The 20,974-nt window shown below is 33.5% G+C and overlaps 1 protein-coding gene across 1 annotated transcript in view; it reads left to right on the top strand.

The window, feature by feature from the left end:
• Nucleotides 1-20,974, top strand: part of LRBA (LPS responsive beige-like anchor protein) — a 694,736-nt gene that overhangs the window by 105,537 nt on the left and 568,225 nt on the right. Inside the window, exons 10-16 of the mRNA XM_080796316.1 lie at nt 4,479-4,676; nt 4,884-5,017; nt 7,270-7,378; nt 7,884-8,036; nt 14,189-14,357; nt 18,971-19,050; nt 20,629-20,691. Coding sequence (XP_080652442.1) covers nt 4,479-4,676; nt 4,884-5,017; nt 7,270-7,378; nt 7,884-8,036; nt 14,189-14,357; nt 18,971-19,050; nt 20,629-20,691 — 906 coding nt within the window. The remainder of the gene's footprint in view (nt 1-4,478; nt 4,677-4,883; nt 5,018-7,269; nt 7,379-7,883; nt 8,037-14,188; nt 14,358-18,970; nt 19,051-20,628; nt 20,692-20,974) is intronic.

Genomic DNA, 20,974 nt, shown 5'->3' with positions numbered 1-20,974 from the left:
CCTTGTTTCTGATTTTAGGGGTAAAGCAATAATAAATATTTTACAGATGCCTTTATCAAGTTGAGCAATTTCTATTTTTGGTTTCCAGAGAATTATTATTAGGTGGATTTTGAATTTTATAAAATGTGTTTTGCTTTTTTTTTTTTTTTTTTTTACCAAGTCTGATAATCTTTCCTTTTAATTGGAGTGTTTACATAATTTACAATCAGTGTAAGTATAGATGCTGTGTGTCTTAAATCTACTGTCTTGTGATTTGTATTCTACTTCTCTCATCTGTTCTTTGATTCTTCTCTTTTTTCCTGCTTTGATTTGAATTAACTGCCTATTATTTAGTATTTCATTTTATTTCTATTATTGGTTTATTATTATTTTTAAGTATTTATTTATTGATTTATGAGAGAGCGAGACAGAGCACACATTAAGCCGGGGGAATGGCAGGCAGAGGGATAGCAGACTCTCTGCTGAGCAGGGAGCCTGATGTGGGACTTGATCCCAGGACTCTGGGATCATCACCTGAGGTGAAGGCTGATGCTTAACTGACTGAGCCACTTAGTCCCCATTATTATTATTTTTTAAAATTTTATTTATTTGAGAGAGTGTGTGCACAAGCTGGGGAGAGGGGCAGAAGGAGAGAGAGAAGCAGGGATCATGATCTGAGCTGGAAGCAGACACTTAACCAACTGAGTCACTTGGGTGCACCTGGTTTATTATTTTTTTGACATTTATTTATTATCATCTACCAACAAATGATACTGTACTGTAAGCAGCTTCCCACATAATCCTGCAGTTCCTCCTCCTGTCTTTTATTTTGTTAATTGTTTTACTTTTTCATGTACTATAGTTCCTGTGATACATTTTTTTTGATGCATTGACTTTCATTTTATATTTTAAAGACATTATAAGTGATCAGGGTCATGTTTTTTGTATTTACCTCTATATTTACCATTTCTAGGACACTTCATTTTGTTAGATTCATGTTTCTATCTCATATCGTGTTTTCCATTTGGATAATATTTTTAAAAATTTATTAATTTTTATTTAAATTCAGTTAACATGTTGTATATTAGTTTCAGAGGTAGAGGTCAGTGATTCATCAGTTTTACATAATACCCAGTGGTCATTACATCACGTGTTCTCCTTAATGCCCATCACCCTGTTACCTCATCCCCCTACTCCCCTCTAGTAACCCTCAGGTTGTTTCCTATGGTTAAGAGTCTCTTATGGTTTGTCTCCCTCTCTGATTTCTTCTTGTTTTATTTTTCCTTCCCTTCCCCTATGATCTCTGTTTTGTTCCTTAAATTCCACATACAAGTGAGATCTTACAGTAATTGTCTTTGGATGCCTTTTATTTCTTTGCCTAATAGCCCTGGCTAGAACCTATACTATAGAGCATCTTGAGGATTTTATGCTGTGTGAAATATACCAGTCATAGAAAGACAAATACTGCATGATTCCATTTATATGAGAGATCTAAAATAGCAAACCTGTAGAAACAATGAATAGAATGGTGGCTGCCAAGGGCTGGGGGAGAGTGAAAAGGGGGAATTTCTGATCAGTAGGTATAAAATTACAGTTACGCAAGATAAATATGTTTTAGAGATCTGTACAACATTGTGCCTATAGATAACAATACTATATTTTATACTTAAGTATCTGTTAAGAGGATAGGTCTCCTGTTAAGGGTTTTTGCCACAATCCAATTGAAAAAGAAAATAAAAGCAGGAAAAAATGTTGAAAGCAGACATCCCTATATTTTTACTGATCTTAGGAGAAAAACCATTCTTTTTTTTTTTTTTTTTTTTAACCATCATTGTGGTGTTTGCTATTAGCTTTTCACAGATGTTCTTTGATAATTTGAGGAAGTTCACTTCTATTCCTGGTTTGTTGGCTGTTTTCATCATGAGGAGTTGTTGGATTTTATCATATGCTGTTTGTGCTGCTTTTGGGATGATCATGATTTTTGGCCTTTAAATTGATTGTTCAAATGTTTTTAAGTCACACTTGTGTTCTGAGATAATCACACTTGGTCATAGTTTATATTCTTACCCATGAAATATTCTGAGGTCCAGAGAGGCACCTTATTGGTAAATGTGTAGAAATAACTGCTGAGGGGCGCCAGAGTGATTCAGTTAAGTGTCTGCCTTTGGCTCAGGTCAATTGAACCTCACATCGAGCCTCACATTGAGCTCCCTGCTCAGTAGGGAGTCTCCTTCTCTCCTTACCACTCCCTACCCCCTGCTTGTGCTCTCTCTCTGCCAAATAAATAAATAAAGTCTGTATTAAAAAAAAATAACTGCTTATATTAGTACTAGTTGAAAAATCTTATCAGTAGTTCTAGCTGATATATGAATGGTCAGATAGTGATAAAACTGTACTAAAAATCATCTGAGGTGAGGGGGCATGGGTGGCTCAGTTGGTAAGCATCTGCCTTCAGCTCAGGTCATGATTCCAGGGTTCTGGGATGGAGTCCTGCCTTATCTGGCTCCGTGCTCAGCAGGCAGTCTGCTTCTCTCTCTCTCTCTCTCAAATAAAAAATAAAATCTTAAAAATAATGTGAGTTGAGAAATTGATGATCATAGAATTACTTCTTCATTTATTTATTACTATTGAAATCTGTTGTGTAATATAATCCATGTTTTAGAGAATTTCTCAAAGATAGCAGGGATATGGAAAAGCAGCAATCTCAGAGTGACCTTTTAAACAGTGCAATTAAGTACTTCAAGAATTAAAAAATATATATTACAAAAGAAATGAAGGGTTAAATGCTTCTTTTGTATGTTCTGAGTGCTTAATGAAGTAATGTGTTGCTTTGAGTATTTTGAAAGGATACTGTTTTTATCTTAATTGTATCATAGTATTTACACAAGAATATTATTTCAGTAAAGTTAGCAGCAATTCCTGAAAAGTGTCAGATTCTTAGTTTTAGTTTTGTGAGATTTAGTTTAGTTTAGATTTGTTAGTAGGGGTGATTTATTTCTAAATTCCACTCAAAATAGCAAAAATGTTTGTTGTGCTATTTCTTTTCAAAACTGTACCTGCTTATGTTGAGGTACTATTCTTCGAATAGTAGTGGAGACTAAATTATTTTTTTAATTGAACTGTTTCTGATCTTTACCGTGCCACAAATTATCTTTGTAGTCTCAAAGAAGTCAGTTAATTTCTTTGGACTTTCTCAGTTTCTGCCTTTGGAAAATGCATTATATAATCTCCCAGATCATATAGCTATATATTAAGTTGGTAAATAGGTTAGCTATTGTAGGTTGCCCAAATGACATTTCCCCTCAAAAGCATTTATTAACTTGTTTAAAAGCATGTATTTCAGTTATGCTAACATTCCCATTATAATTAGCTTTCATGAAATTAAAAAAAATTGAGTATTAAATCAGTGCTTCTGAATTTATTAACAGTTTATATAAGCAGAAATTTAGAAAAATGATATATTTAATAAAAGCATTTTATTTTATTTTTTTTAAAGATTATTTATTTATTTATTTGACAGACAGAGATGACAAGTAGGCAGAGAGGCAGGCAGAGAGAGAGGGGGAAGCAGGTTCCCTGCAGAGCAGAGAGCCCGATGCGGGGCTCGATCCCAGGACCCTGGGAATCATGACCTGAGCTGAAGGCAGAGGCTTTAACCCACTGAGCCACCCAGGCACCCCAATAAAAGCTTTTTAAATGTTTCATTGTAGAAGTCAGAAAAGTAAAGACAGTCTTACCCTGTTGTACATTTTATTTTTTTATAGTATTAAAGCAGAAGTCACAAGTTGAATTAGGCCAAGATAGCCTAATTGTCCATGGACAAATGAATAGATAAAATGTGGTATATATGTATAATGGATTACTATATACTTTAAAAAGATGGAATTCTGACATGCTGCAGCACGATGAATCTTGAGGACATTATGTTAAATGAAATCAGCAAATAAAAAAATACACTGGGAGTCCGTTTATATGAATTATATAAAATAGTTACACTTACAGAATCAGAAAGTAGAATGGTAGTTCCCAGGGAATGGGGAGAGGTAGAAATGAGATGTTGTTCAATAAATATTGAGTTTCAGTTTTGCATGATGTACAAGTTGTGGTAATTTGTTGCACAATAATATGCATATAGTTAATACTACTGTTCTGTAAACTTACAAATGTTTAAGATGGTAAATTTTGTGTAACATGTTAAAGCACAATTTAAAAAATCCGGAAAGACAAAATACAGTGAGAAAAAAAAAAGATATAGTACCTGCTGTAGGGCACTAAGTTTTACATTTTTTTATTGTAAGGTTTTAATACCAAGTTGAGTTCATTTCCATTATATCTTTAAAGTGAACACAGTGCACTTTAGAATTAACAAACAGGGTTCTTACTTGATATTAAGAAAATGATCAAAGATATGTTCCTTAAATTTTTCTATCTGTGGTGATTTGTATTTAGATTTCCTTTTTGTGGTGTACTGTCTTAAGTGTTCTACTTTTTATTTGTAGGGTACATTTAAATTCAAAGCAGAAAGTGATCTGTTTCTTGCTGAGCATCACAAACTTTTATTGTATGATGGCAAACTCTCTAGTGCCATTGCATTCACGTACAATCCACGTGCTACAGATGCCCAGCTCTGCCTTGAATCATCCCCTAAGGACAATCCTTCAATTTTTGTTCATTCACCGCATGCACTTATGCTCCAGGTACTAGCTATACTCTTTTTTTTTTTTTTTTAACTATAATCTTTTAAGAATATTTTTCATGGTGGATTTTGGTGTATTATTGAGGTGTATTAGGTAGCTTCTATCAAATGTATGCAATGTAGTAGTATATTGTTCTTATTATGCTTTATTTTAATTATTTTGAAAAAGAAATCATTAGAATCTTTACTGTATCTTCTATTTCATAAGGATGTGAAGGCAGTTTTAACACATTCCATTCAAAGTGCTATGCATTCAATTGGAGGAGTACAAGTGCTGTTTCCACTTTTTGCACAGTTGGATTATAGGCAATATTTATCTGATGAGGTTGACGTGACTATATGGTGAGTGGCTTTATTTTTTTTCTTTAATTTGATGTGAGAGTTACTTTCATTACTGTTAGCTACACAGTATTTTTTCTCCCTTTTAAATTTATTGTAGGGTTAAAAGAGAGAATATAATTTAAAGAAATTTGTGAACTCTAAATGTTACTACAAATTCCTATCAATAATAGTAGTATTAATCTAAATTCTTTATCAGTAGGAAATATGAAAGCTGTAAACATAATAAACTTGTTTTTGAATGAATTTGGAAATAATGATTTAGCAAAAATGAATACATTTTTTTCTGTCATTCTTATTTAAAAAGTTAAGTTATTCCAGATTATTACATGGCAGTGATTTATTACAGGGATTTAGCTTTTTATTTTTATTTATTTATTTATTTATTTTTTAAGATTTTATTTATTTATTTGTCAGAGAGAGAGTACACACAAGTAGGCAGAGAGGCAGGCAGAGGCAGTGAGAGAAGCAGGCTCCCCGCTGAGCAAGGAGCCCGACGCGGGACTCCATCCCAGGACCCCGGGACCACGACCCGAGCCGAAGGCAGTGGCCCAACCAACTGAGCCACCCAGGCGTCCCGAGCTTTTTATTTTTAATCATTGCATATAATTAACTGAGCTTTGGTATTTTTAAAAAAATTATATTGCACATTGGACACATTTGTCTTCTCTCTTATAGTATAGATTCTGAAAAAGGTAGAGACATAAGAGGACACAATATAAAACCTTGAGGGGGTGTCTAAATGAATTTTTCATGACTATATATTCTGTGAGACTAGTAATTATGTTTAATGTATTATTTGGGTAAATGAGTTTTCCATTCTTTTCAGAATTCTCTCATTTCTGCTCTTATATACAAGTTGATATCTACTATCAGTGTATGTATTTAATGATGTAATAATTCTTTTGAAATTATTTTTAGGCAACAAAATGACCTTTTTAACTCTTTTTTTTTTAATTGTTAAGTAGTTTCTATACCTAATGTGGGGCTCAAACTCACCACCCTGAGATCAAGAGTCACACACTCCACTGGCTGAGTCAGCCAGGCACCCCAGCTTCTTTTATTTTCCCTAAGGAATGAGCTATCAAATCAAGTACTTAGGACATTTATTTATTTATTTAAATTATTTATTTTTAAAAAAGGTTTTGTTTATTTATTTATTTGACAAGAGATTACAAGTAGACAGAGAGGCAGGCAGAGAGAGATGGCAGGAAGCAGGCTCCCTGCTAAACAGAGAGCCCGATGTGCGGCTCGATCCCAGGACCCTGGGATCATGAGCTGAAGGCAGAGGCTTTAACCCACTGAGCCATCTAGGCACCCCTACTTAGGACATTTAAAAAAATTAAAATTATTCTTGACATATTGCTACTTCATAAATTTTGTGTGTGTTCGAGTTTGAAACATTTGTAAAAGAGCTCAGTTATTTTTTCTTGGTTCTCTCTTTTTTTTTTTTTTTAACTTTTCAAAATCTTTATTGGAATAGCTGACATTTTAAAAGCACTTTTGTGGAGGAGGAGGTTGGCTGCCAGTCAAGCTCTCTTTTTTTGTGGAGATATCTAGAACCTTTGAGAAGGAGGTAACAGCTGACCTTATTCCATTCCATTTTCGGTATCTCTAGAGGTTGTGAGGATGGGAGCATGACTGTAGCCCCTATTCAGTTTTAAAAGTCTTCTCAATTGACTACTGAATTATGATTTTCCTGTTGTGATAAGGTACAAAATTCTTAAATTAGTGTTTGAGGACTTCATTTTACTTTGTTATTTTCCCCTTCGTGAATTTCATTCAAACCAGGCCAGTGTGGAGCCCTAACACATTCTGAGTGTCTCTACCCTGGTGTCTTTGCTCTATGTATCTTCCCCTCTGTTTGGCCTCTAACTGTCTAAAATTGAATATAGTTGCTAATCTAAATTATATATATTCTTTAAGGACTTCATATACTTATGTTAGCTGTTTTATTAGTTTTTAGACATTGCTAGTTTTTCTCTAGTTCATGCATGTTTCCTCTTGTTGTTTCTAAGTAATTCATTTACTAATAGGTTGGTGATTAAGTATATGGGATAAATAATTGGGTAAGTCCTAATTCTACATTCAAATTTTAGTACCGAGATAAAGTTGGAGAAAATTTTATTAGAACTTCAATTTCCTTGAAATAGAGAACATTTTTTTTTTAATGTAAAAGAAAGACTGTGTCTAATAAGCCCCCCACCTTTAAAAAAAAGTTTTTTTTTGGACTATTGCCTGTTTTCTTATTTTAGTTCAACTTTGCTGGCTTTCATCCTGGAGTTGCTGAAGAACTCAGTTGCTATGCAGGAGCAGATGCTTGCCTGCAAGGGCTTCTTGGTAATAGGATACAGTCTTGAGAAGGTAGAGTATGAAATGCTTTACATTTTCAGGCCATGGATTTGGTCTCCTACGTGGATGAGAAATTTTTTCTGCAATTATGTCTCCTTGGTTACATAAAATTACCAAAATTAAAATAACCTTTTGTTTTTTGATCTTGCCTCTATTGCTTTATTAGAGAAATGTAGCATTGTGTCTCATGGCATCTTTAACTTTGAGCATAGTTTGTGGGCCAACTTTTTTCTGATATTGACAGCCTTTAATTTTCTTTCCTTGCCTTGTATTGGTAGTGACCTTTTTTTTTTTTTTTTTTTTTTTTTTAAATAGGGAGGTTTGGGGGTGGGGGAGAACAGAGAGACTGAGAGAGTGAAAGAGAGAATTTTAAGGTCATCCAGTGCTAAGCAGGACGTGGGGCTCAGTCTCACAACCCTGAGATCATGACCTGCGTGGAGATAGAGTCAGATGCTTAAGACTGAGCTACTCAAGGGCCCTGGTAGTGACCTTTGATCTACCTTTTTTTTTTTTGCAGTCTTCCAAATCCCATGTCAGCAGAGCAGTACTTGAACTTTGTCTTGCATTTTCAAAATATCTGAGTAATCTGCAGAATGGGATGCCCCTACTCAAACAGTTGTGTGATCACATTCTCCTTAACCCAGCTATATGGATTCATACTCCAGCCAAGGTAATATATATATATTTATGTATATAGATTTTGTTTTACTATTTTCACCAAGTTCTTGTAGTTGAGAAGAGTGATAATTATGAGGGTTTTCTTTTATCCTTTCACATGCTATCATGTAAAATTTCAATAAGTTGTGTTTTTTGATAAGCATACTTTTTAGGTATATTTGCAAATCAGTGTATCTTTTCTTTTTTTGTAGAGCAGTGTTTTTTTAAAATTTTAATTCCAGTATGGTTAAAAAAAAAGTGTTACATTAGTTTCAGGTGTACAATACAGTGATTAAACAATTCTGTACATTACCCAGTGCTCATGACAAGTGCACTCCTTAATCCCTACTACCTATTTCACGTATCACCTCACTCCCCCTCCCCTCTGGTAACCATTAGTTTGTTCTGTAGTTAAGATCTGTTGCTTGGTTTCTCTTTTTTCTCTTTTGTTGTTTGTTACTTAAATTCCATATGAGTGAAATCATATGGTATTTGTCTTTCTCTGATTGACTGATTTAACTTAACATTATACTCTCTAGGTACATCCATGTCATTGCAGATGGCAAGATTTCATTCTTCTTTATGACTGAGTAATATTCCATTGTAGAGATGTACCACATCTTCTTTATCCATTCATCTGTCAGTGGACATTTAGTCTGCTTCCATAATTTGACTATTGTAAATAATGCTTCTATAAATATAGGGGTGCATAAAGCCCCTTGAATTAGAGTTTTTGTATTTTTTTGGTAAATATTCAGTAGTGTGATTACTGGATTGAAGGGTTCTATTTTTAATTTTTTGAGGAACCTCTGTAGTGTTTTCCACGTAGGCTGCACTAGTTTGCATTCCCACTAATGGTGCAAGAGGTTTCTTTTTTCTCCACATCCTTGCCAACACCTGCTTCTTGTGTTGTTGATTTTAGCCATTTGACAGGTGTGAGGTGATAACTCACTGAGTTTTGAATTGCAATTTCCTGATGATGAGTGGTGTTAAGCATCTTTTCATGTGTCTTTTGGGCATTTGGATGTCTTCTTTGGAGAACTGTCTTTTTATTTCTTCTGCCCAATTTTAATTGGATTGTTTGTTTTGGGGGGGTGTTATATAAATTCTTTATATGTTTCGGATATATAAACCCTTTATTAGGTAGGTCATTTGCAAATATATTTTCCCATTCATTAGGTTGCCTTTAGTTTTGTTGATTGTTTCCTTTGCTGTGCAGAAGCTTTTTATTTTGATGTAGTCCCAGTGGTTTAGTTTTGTTTTTGTTTCCCTTGCCTCAGGAGACATATCTAGAAAAATGTTGCTATGGCCAAGTCAGAGAAATTATTGCCTGTGCTATCTTACAGAATTTTATGATCTCAGGTCTCACATTTAGGTCTTTAATCCATTTTGAGTTTATTTTTGTGTATGATGCAAGAACACTGTCCAGTTTTGTTCCTTTGCATGCTGCTGTCCAGTTTCCCCAGCACCATTTGTTGAAAAGGCTGTTTCCACTGGATATTCTTTCCAAGACATGTCAGTATTTTTAAAAAAATAGAGCTATAGTCTTTATCTTCTGTTAAATCAAAATTTTGAGACTTTGATTTACTAAGTATAAATCAAAGTTGGACAAATCCAATGAAAATACAATGTTTCCTATCAACTTTAGCTCTGTTCTGTTACCAGTATGCATACATATCGATGTGTATATATGTATATATACATAAGCATGAGTTTAATTCTGCAGGAACAGTTGAAATGTCACCTGGTTTTAAGGCTTCCATGATATACTGGTCTTTAATAATTTTAATTCACATGAATTTAAATTATTAAATACAATTATATTTGTACACAACTTATTTTGTACTGTAACAATAAGCCAATTACTTCTAAGTGAATATAATTTGTGATAAAGTATATAAATAAAACTTTTGTTAAGTCCTAATGTTGTATTAAATTGCCCTAAGAATATTAATTGTGGTAGTGTTCAGGAGAACTTGAAACAAATTTTTGTTAAATTGCATAATTGTATCTGCCTTATCTACAGTTTTTGTTAGAAGTATCATTTCATACCTATTAATTTCCTCTCTCCCTTTCTCCCTGGTGATCCACTTAGAGTGTTTATCATTGTTTAGGTTGGAATCATACATAATTATTTTAGTTGTCAGAAAAAAATGCAGACTTTCTTTACTTCTGGACTCATAGTACCTTATTTTCAGTTGGTCTTTTGAAATGTTAAAGAGAAAAACAGCTGCTGACTCTGCCATTTGGAAATAATCAAAGGAGGCAGCTGGAGGTTATACCTTTTTATCTCTGGGTTCAAATTTGACCTCTTTTTCTTCTATGACCCTCAGTCTTATTTCTTTTCAAGGATTGTTTCAAGTTACTTTTTAAACCTTTTACTAGACACTTTTTTTTTGTTTTACTAAGCAGCATATTTGTAAGGCTTTGGATCTCTTTTGATGTGGTGAAAAAGCCTCTTATTAGATACTTAGTTGTAGAGGAATATTTTTAAAATTCATTATATCATTTTCTTAGCTTTCCGGTATTACACTCTATTTCTTACCTTTTCCTTGTTAATAATTTTAATTTTGTTTTTAGAATTTATAATTGATTTGTTAATATTAAACTTTCCTTGTTTTAAAAACACTGTTTTGTGTATCCATAAGGGATAATAACTACTTTAATTGTATTATTAATTGTATTATATGGACTTTTTTTTTTTTTTCAAGATTTTATTTATTTAGTTGACAGAGAGACAGTGAGAAAGGGAACACAAGCATGGGGAGAAGGAGGGGGAGAAGGAGAAGCAGGCTTCTTGCTGAGCAGGGAGCCTGACTGCAGGGCTCAATCCCAGGACCCTGAGATCATGACCTGAGCTAAAGGCAGAGGCTTAACCCACTGAGCCACCCAGGTGCCCAGAGACTATCTTTTTAATGACCTAAAAGGAGAGGCGAAATTTCTTGTATAAAATAGTCCTTCATTTGTTGAGTAACTGCTTTATGTTGGGCACTGTGGATGCTATGGTGAACAAACAGATCTAATTCTTGCCCTTATAGAATGCCTAATGGAAAAGACAGATGTTAACACATATAACTCGTATGGTTATTGGATTATATAATGAGTAAATCAGTAAATATTTATTCATTGTTAGCATACGAATAATCTTGAGATCACCATTCTTACTCATCTCAATATGTTGATATTAAAGCCTTTTCATTTTTCTTTTACTACAGTATCATTCTCAATAGACTGACTTTCTTCAGTTTTTCATTTTTTATCACTATCACTTTTTGGCCAGAATTCTTATGTTTTTAACACATTACTCTCATAAGATTATTTCTTAGCCTCAAACTGTGCAGTAATTTCCCATTGTTTTCACAATAAAGTAGTCCCTTTTCTAGCATTAGGTTTTCATGTCAGTCATGTCCTTTCTGAGCTTTCTAGTTTAAAAACTCTCGGTTATCCTCAGTGGCTAGGCAAGTACTAAAATGTAAACCCAGAGCAGAGGTTCTCAATCTTGGCTGTCAGTAGAACCTGTTGGGAGAGGGTTTTTTTTTTTTTTTTTAAATAAAAAACAATTCCACACCCTCTACTCCACATTGTGTTTTATTTGATCTGGGGTAGGTCCCAGGCATCAGCATTTTTAAAACATGTTTTTCGGGTATTCTGTTGCACAATCAGGATTGTGGAGCATTTTATAAGATCTTGGGAAGCCTATTGTTGTGTGATTTACCATTTTCCCTGTTTGAATTTCTATGTTTGTTCTAACTATCTTACTGCTAATCTTCAAAGTCTACCTTAATACCTATTTTATTAGTCAGGGTTTTTTGAGTATTTTAGCTTATCCTATAATAATTTCTCTGACCTCCAAATTGATAGATTCTAATAACTCTTTGCTACTCATTTTGCAATTAATTACGTATTTTGCAATTAGTTACATGGAATTAATTACATACATTCTTATGTTTCTTTTTCTTTCTTTCTTTTTTTTTTTTTAAGATTTTATTTTTAAGTGATCTCTACACCCAGTGTGGGGCTAGAGCTTACAACCCCGAGATCAAGAGTTGTATGCTCTACCAACTGAGGCAGCCAGGTTCCCCTTTATAGATGTGTTAATTCTAGACCTTTTTTTAAAAAAAAGATTTTATTTATTTAATTTATTTATTAGAGAGATCACAAGCGGTTGGGGGGTGGGGAGGAGGACAGAGGGAGAGGGAGAAGCAGGCTTCCCGCTGAGCAGGGAGCCTGATGAGGCAGGGCTCAATCCCAGGACCCTGGTATCATGACCTAAGCTGAAGGCGGACGTTTAACTGACTGAATCACCCAGGTGCCCCAGTTCTAGACATTTTTTTAAAAGAATTTCCTTAAGTAATCTTTGTGTTTCAATAGGCATCTTTATTACATTGGTTTTTTACTTAAATTTATGTGTTTTTTATCTTTTCAACTGGATTTCAGCTATCGAGGGATAATGTATATGTCATTGTATTTCTATAATACATCACTAAGCATAGGTGGATATAAATATTTTCTAAATGACTGAAATAGGATGGTTAAGAATTTGAACCATGAAAAAAAGTGTTATATAGCCTCAATGATAAGTAAACTGGGTCTATCCATTTGAATAACATTGGCTGCATCAACATAATATTTTTCTGCAAGACAGTGGGATATTCCCTGTATATATAGTTTTCTAAACTATAAGGATCATAAAATTGAACCTCGGTTTTAAGTGATTCAGAATCTGCCACTCTTTACTGTATATGATTACTAATTGACTCCCTGATTCATTTAACTTTGTTTATTTTTGGGCATCTGGAAGAGAGGTACCTAATTTTTGCTCTCTAATGAAATTACCAGGTAACACTGACATATCTTGCAGGGTTGAAAGTGAAAATGCCGTCCATGTCTAGGAAGACAGCATAAATGTTCCTTTTTAAATGATTGGGAATAGTTTGGTCTTTGGTTAGGGGGCGAGAGTATGTATGTCCTACTTAAAAATTTTCCACTTGTAAAGTGTATCTACTAGCAGTGAATTGAAAAATTCTTGATTTTGACACAGTAGTAGAACAAAAGCAATCCTTACGTTATGTTGTGCTGTTGTGCTACAGTACTAGATTATAGCAGTTGGTGAGTTTTAAAGCTGTAATTTCACTGAAATTTTGTACTAGTATGAAATGTGTGGTGGTAGAGTAGTACCTATAATCCTGTAATCTTTTGTTTCTTTTAAGAGCTTGTAGTTTGAAGTTACTAAACTCTTCTGTGTTTATTAAAATAATGTATTTGGAAATAAGACTAGTAGGATCTTTTTTTTTTTTTAAGATTTTATTTACTTATTTGTCAGAGAGAGAGAGGGAGAGAGAGAGAGCACAAGCAGGGGGAGCGGCAGACAGAGGGAGAAGTAGGCTCCCTGCCAAGCAAGGAGCCCGATGAGGGACTCAATTCCAGAACCCTGGAATCATGACCTAAGCTGAAGGCAGACACTTTACCAACTGAGCAACCCAGGCATCCCAGTAGAATCCTTTTCTAATTAGAGGATAATATTGATAAACATGTTGATAAACATGTTGAGGGATTGTAATCTTATAATCTTTCTATCAATGAGCTGTTACAACAGAATTCTGTTTGTCTAACATCTCCTACGGTAGGCTTTACACTTTTTTTTTCTTTTGACTTCTACCTTTATTCTTTTTGAGTTATTCCTACTTTTTCTTTCTTTTTTCTTTTTTGTTATCTTCTACTTTTCTGCAAAATGAAGAAAATTTCCAGCTTTTTTAAGCAACTATGCATAGTATGGTTAGTAAACTTACGGTAAAGACGTTATATATGCTCATGGATAATTGCTGATTGCTTAATAGGAATTAAACAGTTATTTCCATGGAACAGTGCTGTAAAAATTTGGTATATTAGGGGATGTTTCCTTTATAATGTTACTGTAAAAGTAGCATTTACCTGGTTTAGCTTTATAAGGAATATATGTGCTTTTCTGTGTGTATGTGTGTGCGTGTGTGTGCACACGTGCCAGTTAGTGTGTGTTATCTGTTAGCATGGATGGTACTATCAAGCTCGCATCTTACTTTTTGGAACAAGTATGATCCAAGTAAAGCAGCCTGAGAGTATTACTGGAACCAGGGGCAAAATGCTAAGCTGCTTCTTTGATGTAAGTTCTTCATTTTGATTCTCTAGGTTCAGTTGACACTCTATACTTACCTATCCACGGAATTCATTGGTACAGTCAACATATATAATGCCATTCGGAGAGTTGGAACAGTGCTTCTCATCACGCACACACTGAAGTACTACTACTGGGCAGTGAATCCTCAGGATCGAAGTGGTATCACGCCTAAAGGATTAGGTATATCATCCCTGTTTATATATTTTGTCATAGATTTTTTTCTTTTCTTTGTTTTAATATATTATTAAATTAATATAATCAATTATTTTATAATATATGTTCTTGCAGTTTTTCTGAATATCATCATGGCAAAATTTTATTTTATTCTTGATAATGTTAATAGTTTGTACTGAATTGAGGTTTGCGAGAGGTAACTTGCTACTTTCATGGAAGAATGCTACTTCTGCTGGTCTAAGTTGTTTGCAGAGCAGATATGACTAGGATATTATTAAGGCACAGAAAATGAGAAGTTCTATATTAACATATGGTATTGATGCTGAAGCTAATTATCATAATGAGAATGAAAACCCATGGTTTTTGGGAAATAGAGATTTCTTGCGGAAGTAGGAGGTATATCTACTTCTAATAAATAATATAATGAGGTTACGAAATTTCAGTAATTATTTTCCTGTATAATCAGGAAATTACTGGAGAGGTAATATTCATTTATCATGTCAGAAATTTATAGAAGGTATCAAAGTAAAAATTTTGACAAATGGTGGATCTTTTGGTTTTAAATGAAACCTGCTTTAGATTGGCTATTGTTGTAAAAGGGAGTTAATCAGCTCATGTAAACTGGCATTTTCAGTTGAACTTAGTGCAAGGGTTCAGAATATGCCCCTTAAACTCAGTTTATCTCCCTCCATCTTCTATGTTGTCTCTTTTCATGTGTTCTCTCCCTTACAGTACCAAGCAGCCACTCTGCCTTCACATCCTTACAACTATAAGTCTAGCAAAAGAGTGTCTGCCTGTATTGAACATTTCCAGCTGAGAAGTCTCTTTGTTGCTCATTGGCTCTGATTGCATCATGTGCATAGTCTTACGTGGCAGCTGTCTTTCTGATTGCCCATACATGGGCATGGAAGCCCTTCCTATCTTTGAAATACATGATCTCAGAGTGAGAATGGGTTCAGTACCCTGATATAAAAATTGAAGGCTGCTTTGAAATCAGGAATTAGATGCTGAGAGTCGTTGTACTTAAATGCTTTGGCTGTTCAGTGATTTATAAATACAGTTTTCATATTAATACAGTGTTTCTTTATCCTTTTCAAAATCTGCTGCTTCTCAGAGGATACGCTATGTGTAACTTAGAAATATATGAGCACACACAGAAGTTGAATGATCTGCTTAAGGTGGTAGTGTTGTGGCAGAGAACTAGGTCATAATTTCCTAATGACTCTTTGATGGTACTGTAGGTATATCATGTACTGTCCTGCATATTAGTTTTGTATTCTGTCATTGATTTTATAACTGATTAGTGACCTTGGGAAAGTCTCATACTTTAAGTGAGAGAGCTGAACAAAGTTTGTGATTCTATTGTAACTCTGTAACTGATTCTTTGTCTAGGAATTGTCATGTGGAACAAATTTTAAGCAATTTTCGTCCTATTTTAATTGACCTATTTGAGGTCTTGGTGGTCTTGTGCTTTGGTGGTCTAAGAACTAGCTGTAAATAGTGATTAGTGGAGGGAAAATTGCAGAAAATATGAAGCAAACAGGTACCTAACTTTAGGATCTTACGACAATGGGTGTTTGGTTTCAAAAGCTTTCTACTTGGGAATTTTTTGTTTGAGACATGAAAATTATTTTTAATGTGAGCCATGTGTGACCAGGGATTTTTTTAAGAAGGGGAGGAGATGTCAGAGGTGGTCAACATAATGTTTCCTTTCTAAATGAACCAAACTGTGTTGAGCTGTACTTTTAAAAATGTTTGTATTAGCTTATACAAGAGACAGAAGCTTTTTTGTTTTTTTAACTAAATTCACATATAAGTTTGGATTTTCCTTTGTAAACTTCTGTTACTGTACTAACATTCTCAGAGTCTTTTAAAACAAAATATAAATGCATATTATTATTGAATACAAATTTTATTGCCTCATTTTCATGTTTTGGAATTTATCTAACCTTAAAAATAAACTCCCTTCATTGTAATTTCAAAGTAACCCATTTTGTACATTTGGAGCACTGTATACACTATTGTATGTGAGATTGAATGTCTTTCTAGAGGCATAAAACTCTTTAAATTGAAGAATAATTGACAAACAGTATTATATTAATATCAACATAGTGATTTGGTATTTATATACATTATGAAATGGTCACCTCAATATGTCTAGTTACCATCTGTCAACATGCAAAGTTGTTACAATATTACTGACTATTCCTTACACTGTACATTAAATCCCTGTGATGTATTATTTTATAATGGGAATATTGTACCTCTTGACCTCTTCACCTATTTTGTCCATCCTCCCATCTTCTTCCTTTCTCCGCTCTGGCAACTGGCAGTTTGTTTTCTGTATCTGTGAATCTGCTTCTGTTTTGCTTTGTTTTGTTCTTCAGATTCTGCAAACAAGTGAAATCATATACCATTTGTCTTTCTCTGTCTGACTTACTTCACTTAGCATTATACTTTTTACACCTGTCCATGTTGTCACAGTGACAAGTTTTCACTCTTTTTTATGGCTGAGTAATATTCCTGTGTGTGTGTGTGTGTATGCGCGCGCGCTTGCATGTGTGTGTGTATGCATATGTACACACACCACATCTTTATCTGTGTATCTGTTGATGGATATTTAGGTTACTTCCATATCTTTGCTATGGTAAATAATGCTGTGCTTAACATAGGGACGCACATATTTTTGAATTAATGTTTTTGTTTTCTTTGGATAAATCCTAGAAGTGGAATTGCTGAATTATATGGCAATTTTATTTTTAATTTTTTGAGGCATCTCCATACTGTTTTCTATAGTGGCTGTACCATTTTACATTCCCACCAACAGTGCCTGAAAACTTCTTTTCTCTGCATTCACACTAACGCTATCCTGTCTTTTCGATTTTAGCCATTCTGGCAAGTGTGAGGTGAAATCATATTATGTCTTTGATTTGCATTTCACAGATGGTTAGTGATGTTGGGCATCTTTTCATGTGCCTGTTGGCCATCTGTATGTCTTCTTAGAGATTTTTCTTATTTCTTGAGGTAGGCCTGTTTTGATGTAAACTTCCCTGTCGGATCTGCTTTTACTGCATTTCACAGATTTTGAAACATTGTGTTTTCATTTTCATTTGTCTCAAGGTATTTTTTAATATCCTCTTTTATTTATTATTCCATTGGTTTTTTAGGAACATGTTTTCTGGTCTCTGCATTTGTGTTTTTTTCCAGTTTTATTCTTGTAATTGATTTCTAGTTTCATTATGGATGGAAAAGACACTTGATATGATTTTGGTTTTCTTAAATTTATTGAGACATATTTTGTGGTCTGTCATGCTATTATTGTAGAGGAATGTTTCATGTGCTTGAGAAGAATGTATCTTCTGTTTTTTTGGTGGGACTATTCTTTGTATATCTGTTTGGTATATTTGTTCCATTGTGTTACTTAAGGCCAGTGTTTTCTTACTCATTTTCTGTCTGGATGATCTATCTATTGATGTAAGGAGTGTGTTAAAATCCCCTACTGTTACTGTATTACTGTCAGATTCTTGTTTTTGTCTAGTAATATTTGTTTTATATATTATGTGCTCCAGTGTTGGGCACATATTTATAAATGTTATACCTTCTTGTTGGTTTAATCCCTTTATCATTATGTAATGCATTTTGTCTCCTATAGCTTTTTAAAAAGTCTACTTTGTCTGATAAAAGTATTGCCAGACCAGTTTTCTTTTTATTTCCTTTTGCATGGTGTATCTTTTCCTATCACTTCACTTTTAGTCTTTTGTGTGTCTTTAGAGAGAGAGTCTCCTGTTGGCAGCATATAGAGGGTTTTTTTTTTTTAAAGTTTGAAAGCTTTTACTGACAGGTACATATTTATTACTATTTTATTCATTGTCTTCTATTATTTTTAAAGTTCTTCTCTGTTCCTTTCTTCTTTCCTTGCTCTCTTTCCGTGTGATTTGATGATTTTGTTTAATGTTCTGTTTGGATTCCTTTTTATTTTTTGTGTACCTATTAGAGGTTTTTGTTTGTGGTTACTATGAGCTTCATATCTAACAACTTATATATATAGAAGCCCATTGTAAGTTGGTGATTCCTTAGGTTCAAAGGCATTCTGAAAGTACTACATTTTTACTCTCATCTGCCAATGTTCTGTGTTTTTGGTATCATATTTTAAACTTTTTATTTAGTGTATTCCTTAACTAATTATTGTAGCTATAGTTGATTTTATTACTTTTGTCTTTCAGTCTTTATATACTCGCTTTTGAAATGAGTGATCCCCCTACTTTTACTGTAAAGGCAGTTTACCCCTACCTTTACATTGCCTTTGCCAGTGTGATTCTTTTCTTTCCTGTATTTTCTTATTTCTAGTTAAAGCCTTTTTCTTCTGCTTAAAGAATTCCCTTTAGTGTTTCTTGTAAAGCATGTCTAGTGGTAATGAATTTCTTTAGTTTTTGTTCTTCTGGGAAACTCTTTATCTACCTTTAAATTCTAAACAATCATGTTGAGGCATATGTCTCTTTAGGTGACTCACTTTTATGTTTGTCATAAATACATAGAAAAAACTCTTAGGAAAGACAGTTTTATACTTTTCTTTGAGGTCTTTGAAACACTAAGTATGTGTGTATATTATTTTTTCAAAGATGGACCACGACCTAATCAAAAAGAAATACTTTCTCTGCGAGCATTCTTGTTGATGTTCATTAAGCAGTTAGTGATGAAGGTGAGTTTATACTTCTTCTCCTTTAGCATGTTCTGTATTTTAACTTATAATTTCACGTAAGTTTTTGTTTTTAAGTTTTTGTTTACTCTTTGTTGGGTTATTAGTGTTAAACTTTGGACAGTACTCTGAAAGAGACTTGATTCTATGTTTTTTTGTTCTTCTTTGCACACATATGGATGTAAATCATTGCTGAATTGGAGATTGATAATTGTAATATATGTTATATGAATTTCTCTAGGGGTTCAAGTGGATTCATTCTTTCATTCAGCAAATATTTACTGAGTTTCTGTTAAGTACTAGGTGTTATTCTTGGCAATAGTGATAGGGTAGTCAATAAGACTCTTCAAGGAGATAACATTTTTAGTGGGTCTCTTGTACTTGACATTCAGATTTTGAGAAAAAATTTCCATGTTATAAAGGTACCAGAAAGATGCGTCAGCCTTTAGAAATTATCACATTTGTCCTATTCTTATTGTGTTGTAGGTAAAGTAAAATTTACTATTTTTAAGAAAGGTATTTTGATTTTATTAGGGAGCAATGTATAAATGTATTTTTTATCAATATTTTATTATTTTCCTATGTTATTTTCTTATTTTTTAGAATTTAATATGTTAAGTGGGTCAAACTTTTAGTAATATCTTTTAGACTCAAATTCCTTATTTCTATTTACAAAAATCTTATTGCTTGATTTTTGTGTTTAATTTTTTCTGTGATTTTGTTTCCTAATTCTTTTTTTTTATAAATTTGATTTTATTTTTTTTTCCAGTGTTCTAATATTCATTGTGTATGCACCACATCCAGTGCTCCATGCAATATGTGCCCTCCACAATACCCACCACCAGGCTCACCTGACCCCCCACCCCTCTCCCCTCCAGAACCCTCAGTTTGTTTCTGAGTCCACAGTCTCATGGTTTTTCTCCCCCTCTGATCTCTCTTATTGCTCTTTTCTCATTTCAGCTTTGTTTTATCATTGATAAATTGGTAGGATAGGTTAAAAATTTACATACTGAGTTCATATTTAAAAGTGCAATGTTTTCCTCAAGGAAAAATACTACTCAGTTCTTAGTGCCTGACATTTATTTATTTATTTATTTTATTAACATATAATATATTATTTGCCCCAGGGGTACAGGTCTGTGAATCATCAGGCTTACACATTTTAACTGGTAATTTTAGAAGCTGTTCATTTATTCTCCAAATTTAACAGAAAAAAGAAATAGAAAAGTTGTCTTCTCTATTTAGTGGAGTGATAGTTGTGAATAGTACTCTTTCATCATGAATTACTGGTTTGCTTACTTTGGGATTCTATAGCTTTATTAGATAGCCTGTCATATATGATTCTGAAAACAGGATACTTGATAACATATCTTTGACTTCTTCTACACAGTCTTGAATATAGCAGATCTTTGGTGTTTCCCCTAATTCATGTTTTAAATTTACATTCTGTATTTAGTGTCTTTGTATATTTATAGCAATTGACCAGGTTGACAAATGTTAGGTGTATTATTCACCTTTTAAAAAATCTTTTTAAAATGCATGTATAAGATACTTTAAGACACTTATATTATGTTTTTAAAGGATTCTGGAGTAAAGGAAGATGAACTGCAGGCCATTCTTAATTACCTCCTCACTATGCATGAGGTAACATTTGAAATTTATATTTTGGGATTTTATTTTTTGAAGCTGCATTATGGTCTTTCTTTTTAAAGTAAAAACGTTTAAGTGATCTTTCATTAATGTAACTATAATGGAGAGTAAATATACTTAGGACCTAAGTCTTAGCAACTGTCATTTAAATACCCTTTATTACCACAGGATGGCTCTGAGGATAATCGTGAAAAGTTTTAAAAAGTTTTGAAATTAGATCTCATTGAATTAATAAGAAAGTATGTCAAAGGGGCGCCTGGGTGGCTCAGTGGGTTAA

Source organism: Martes martes (assembly GCF_963455335.1).
Source record: "Martes martes genome assembly, chromosome: 2".
Classification (NCBI taxonomy): Eukaryota; Metazoa; Chordata; class Mammalia; order Carnivora; family Mustelidae; genus Martes; species Martes martes.
The sequence above is the reverse complement of the archived record's forward strand: the minus strand, read 5'-3'. Positions and strand labels throughout refer to the sequence as shown.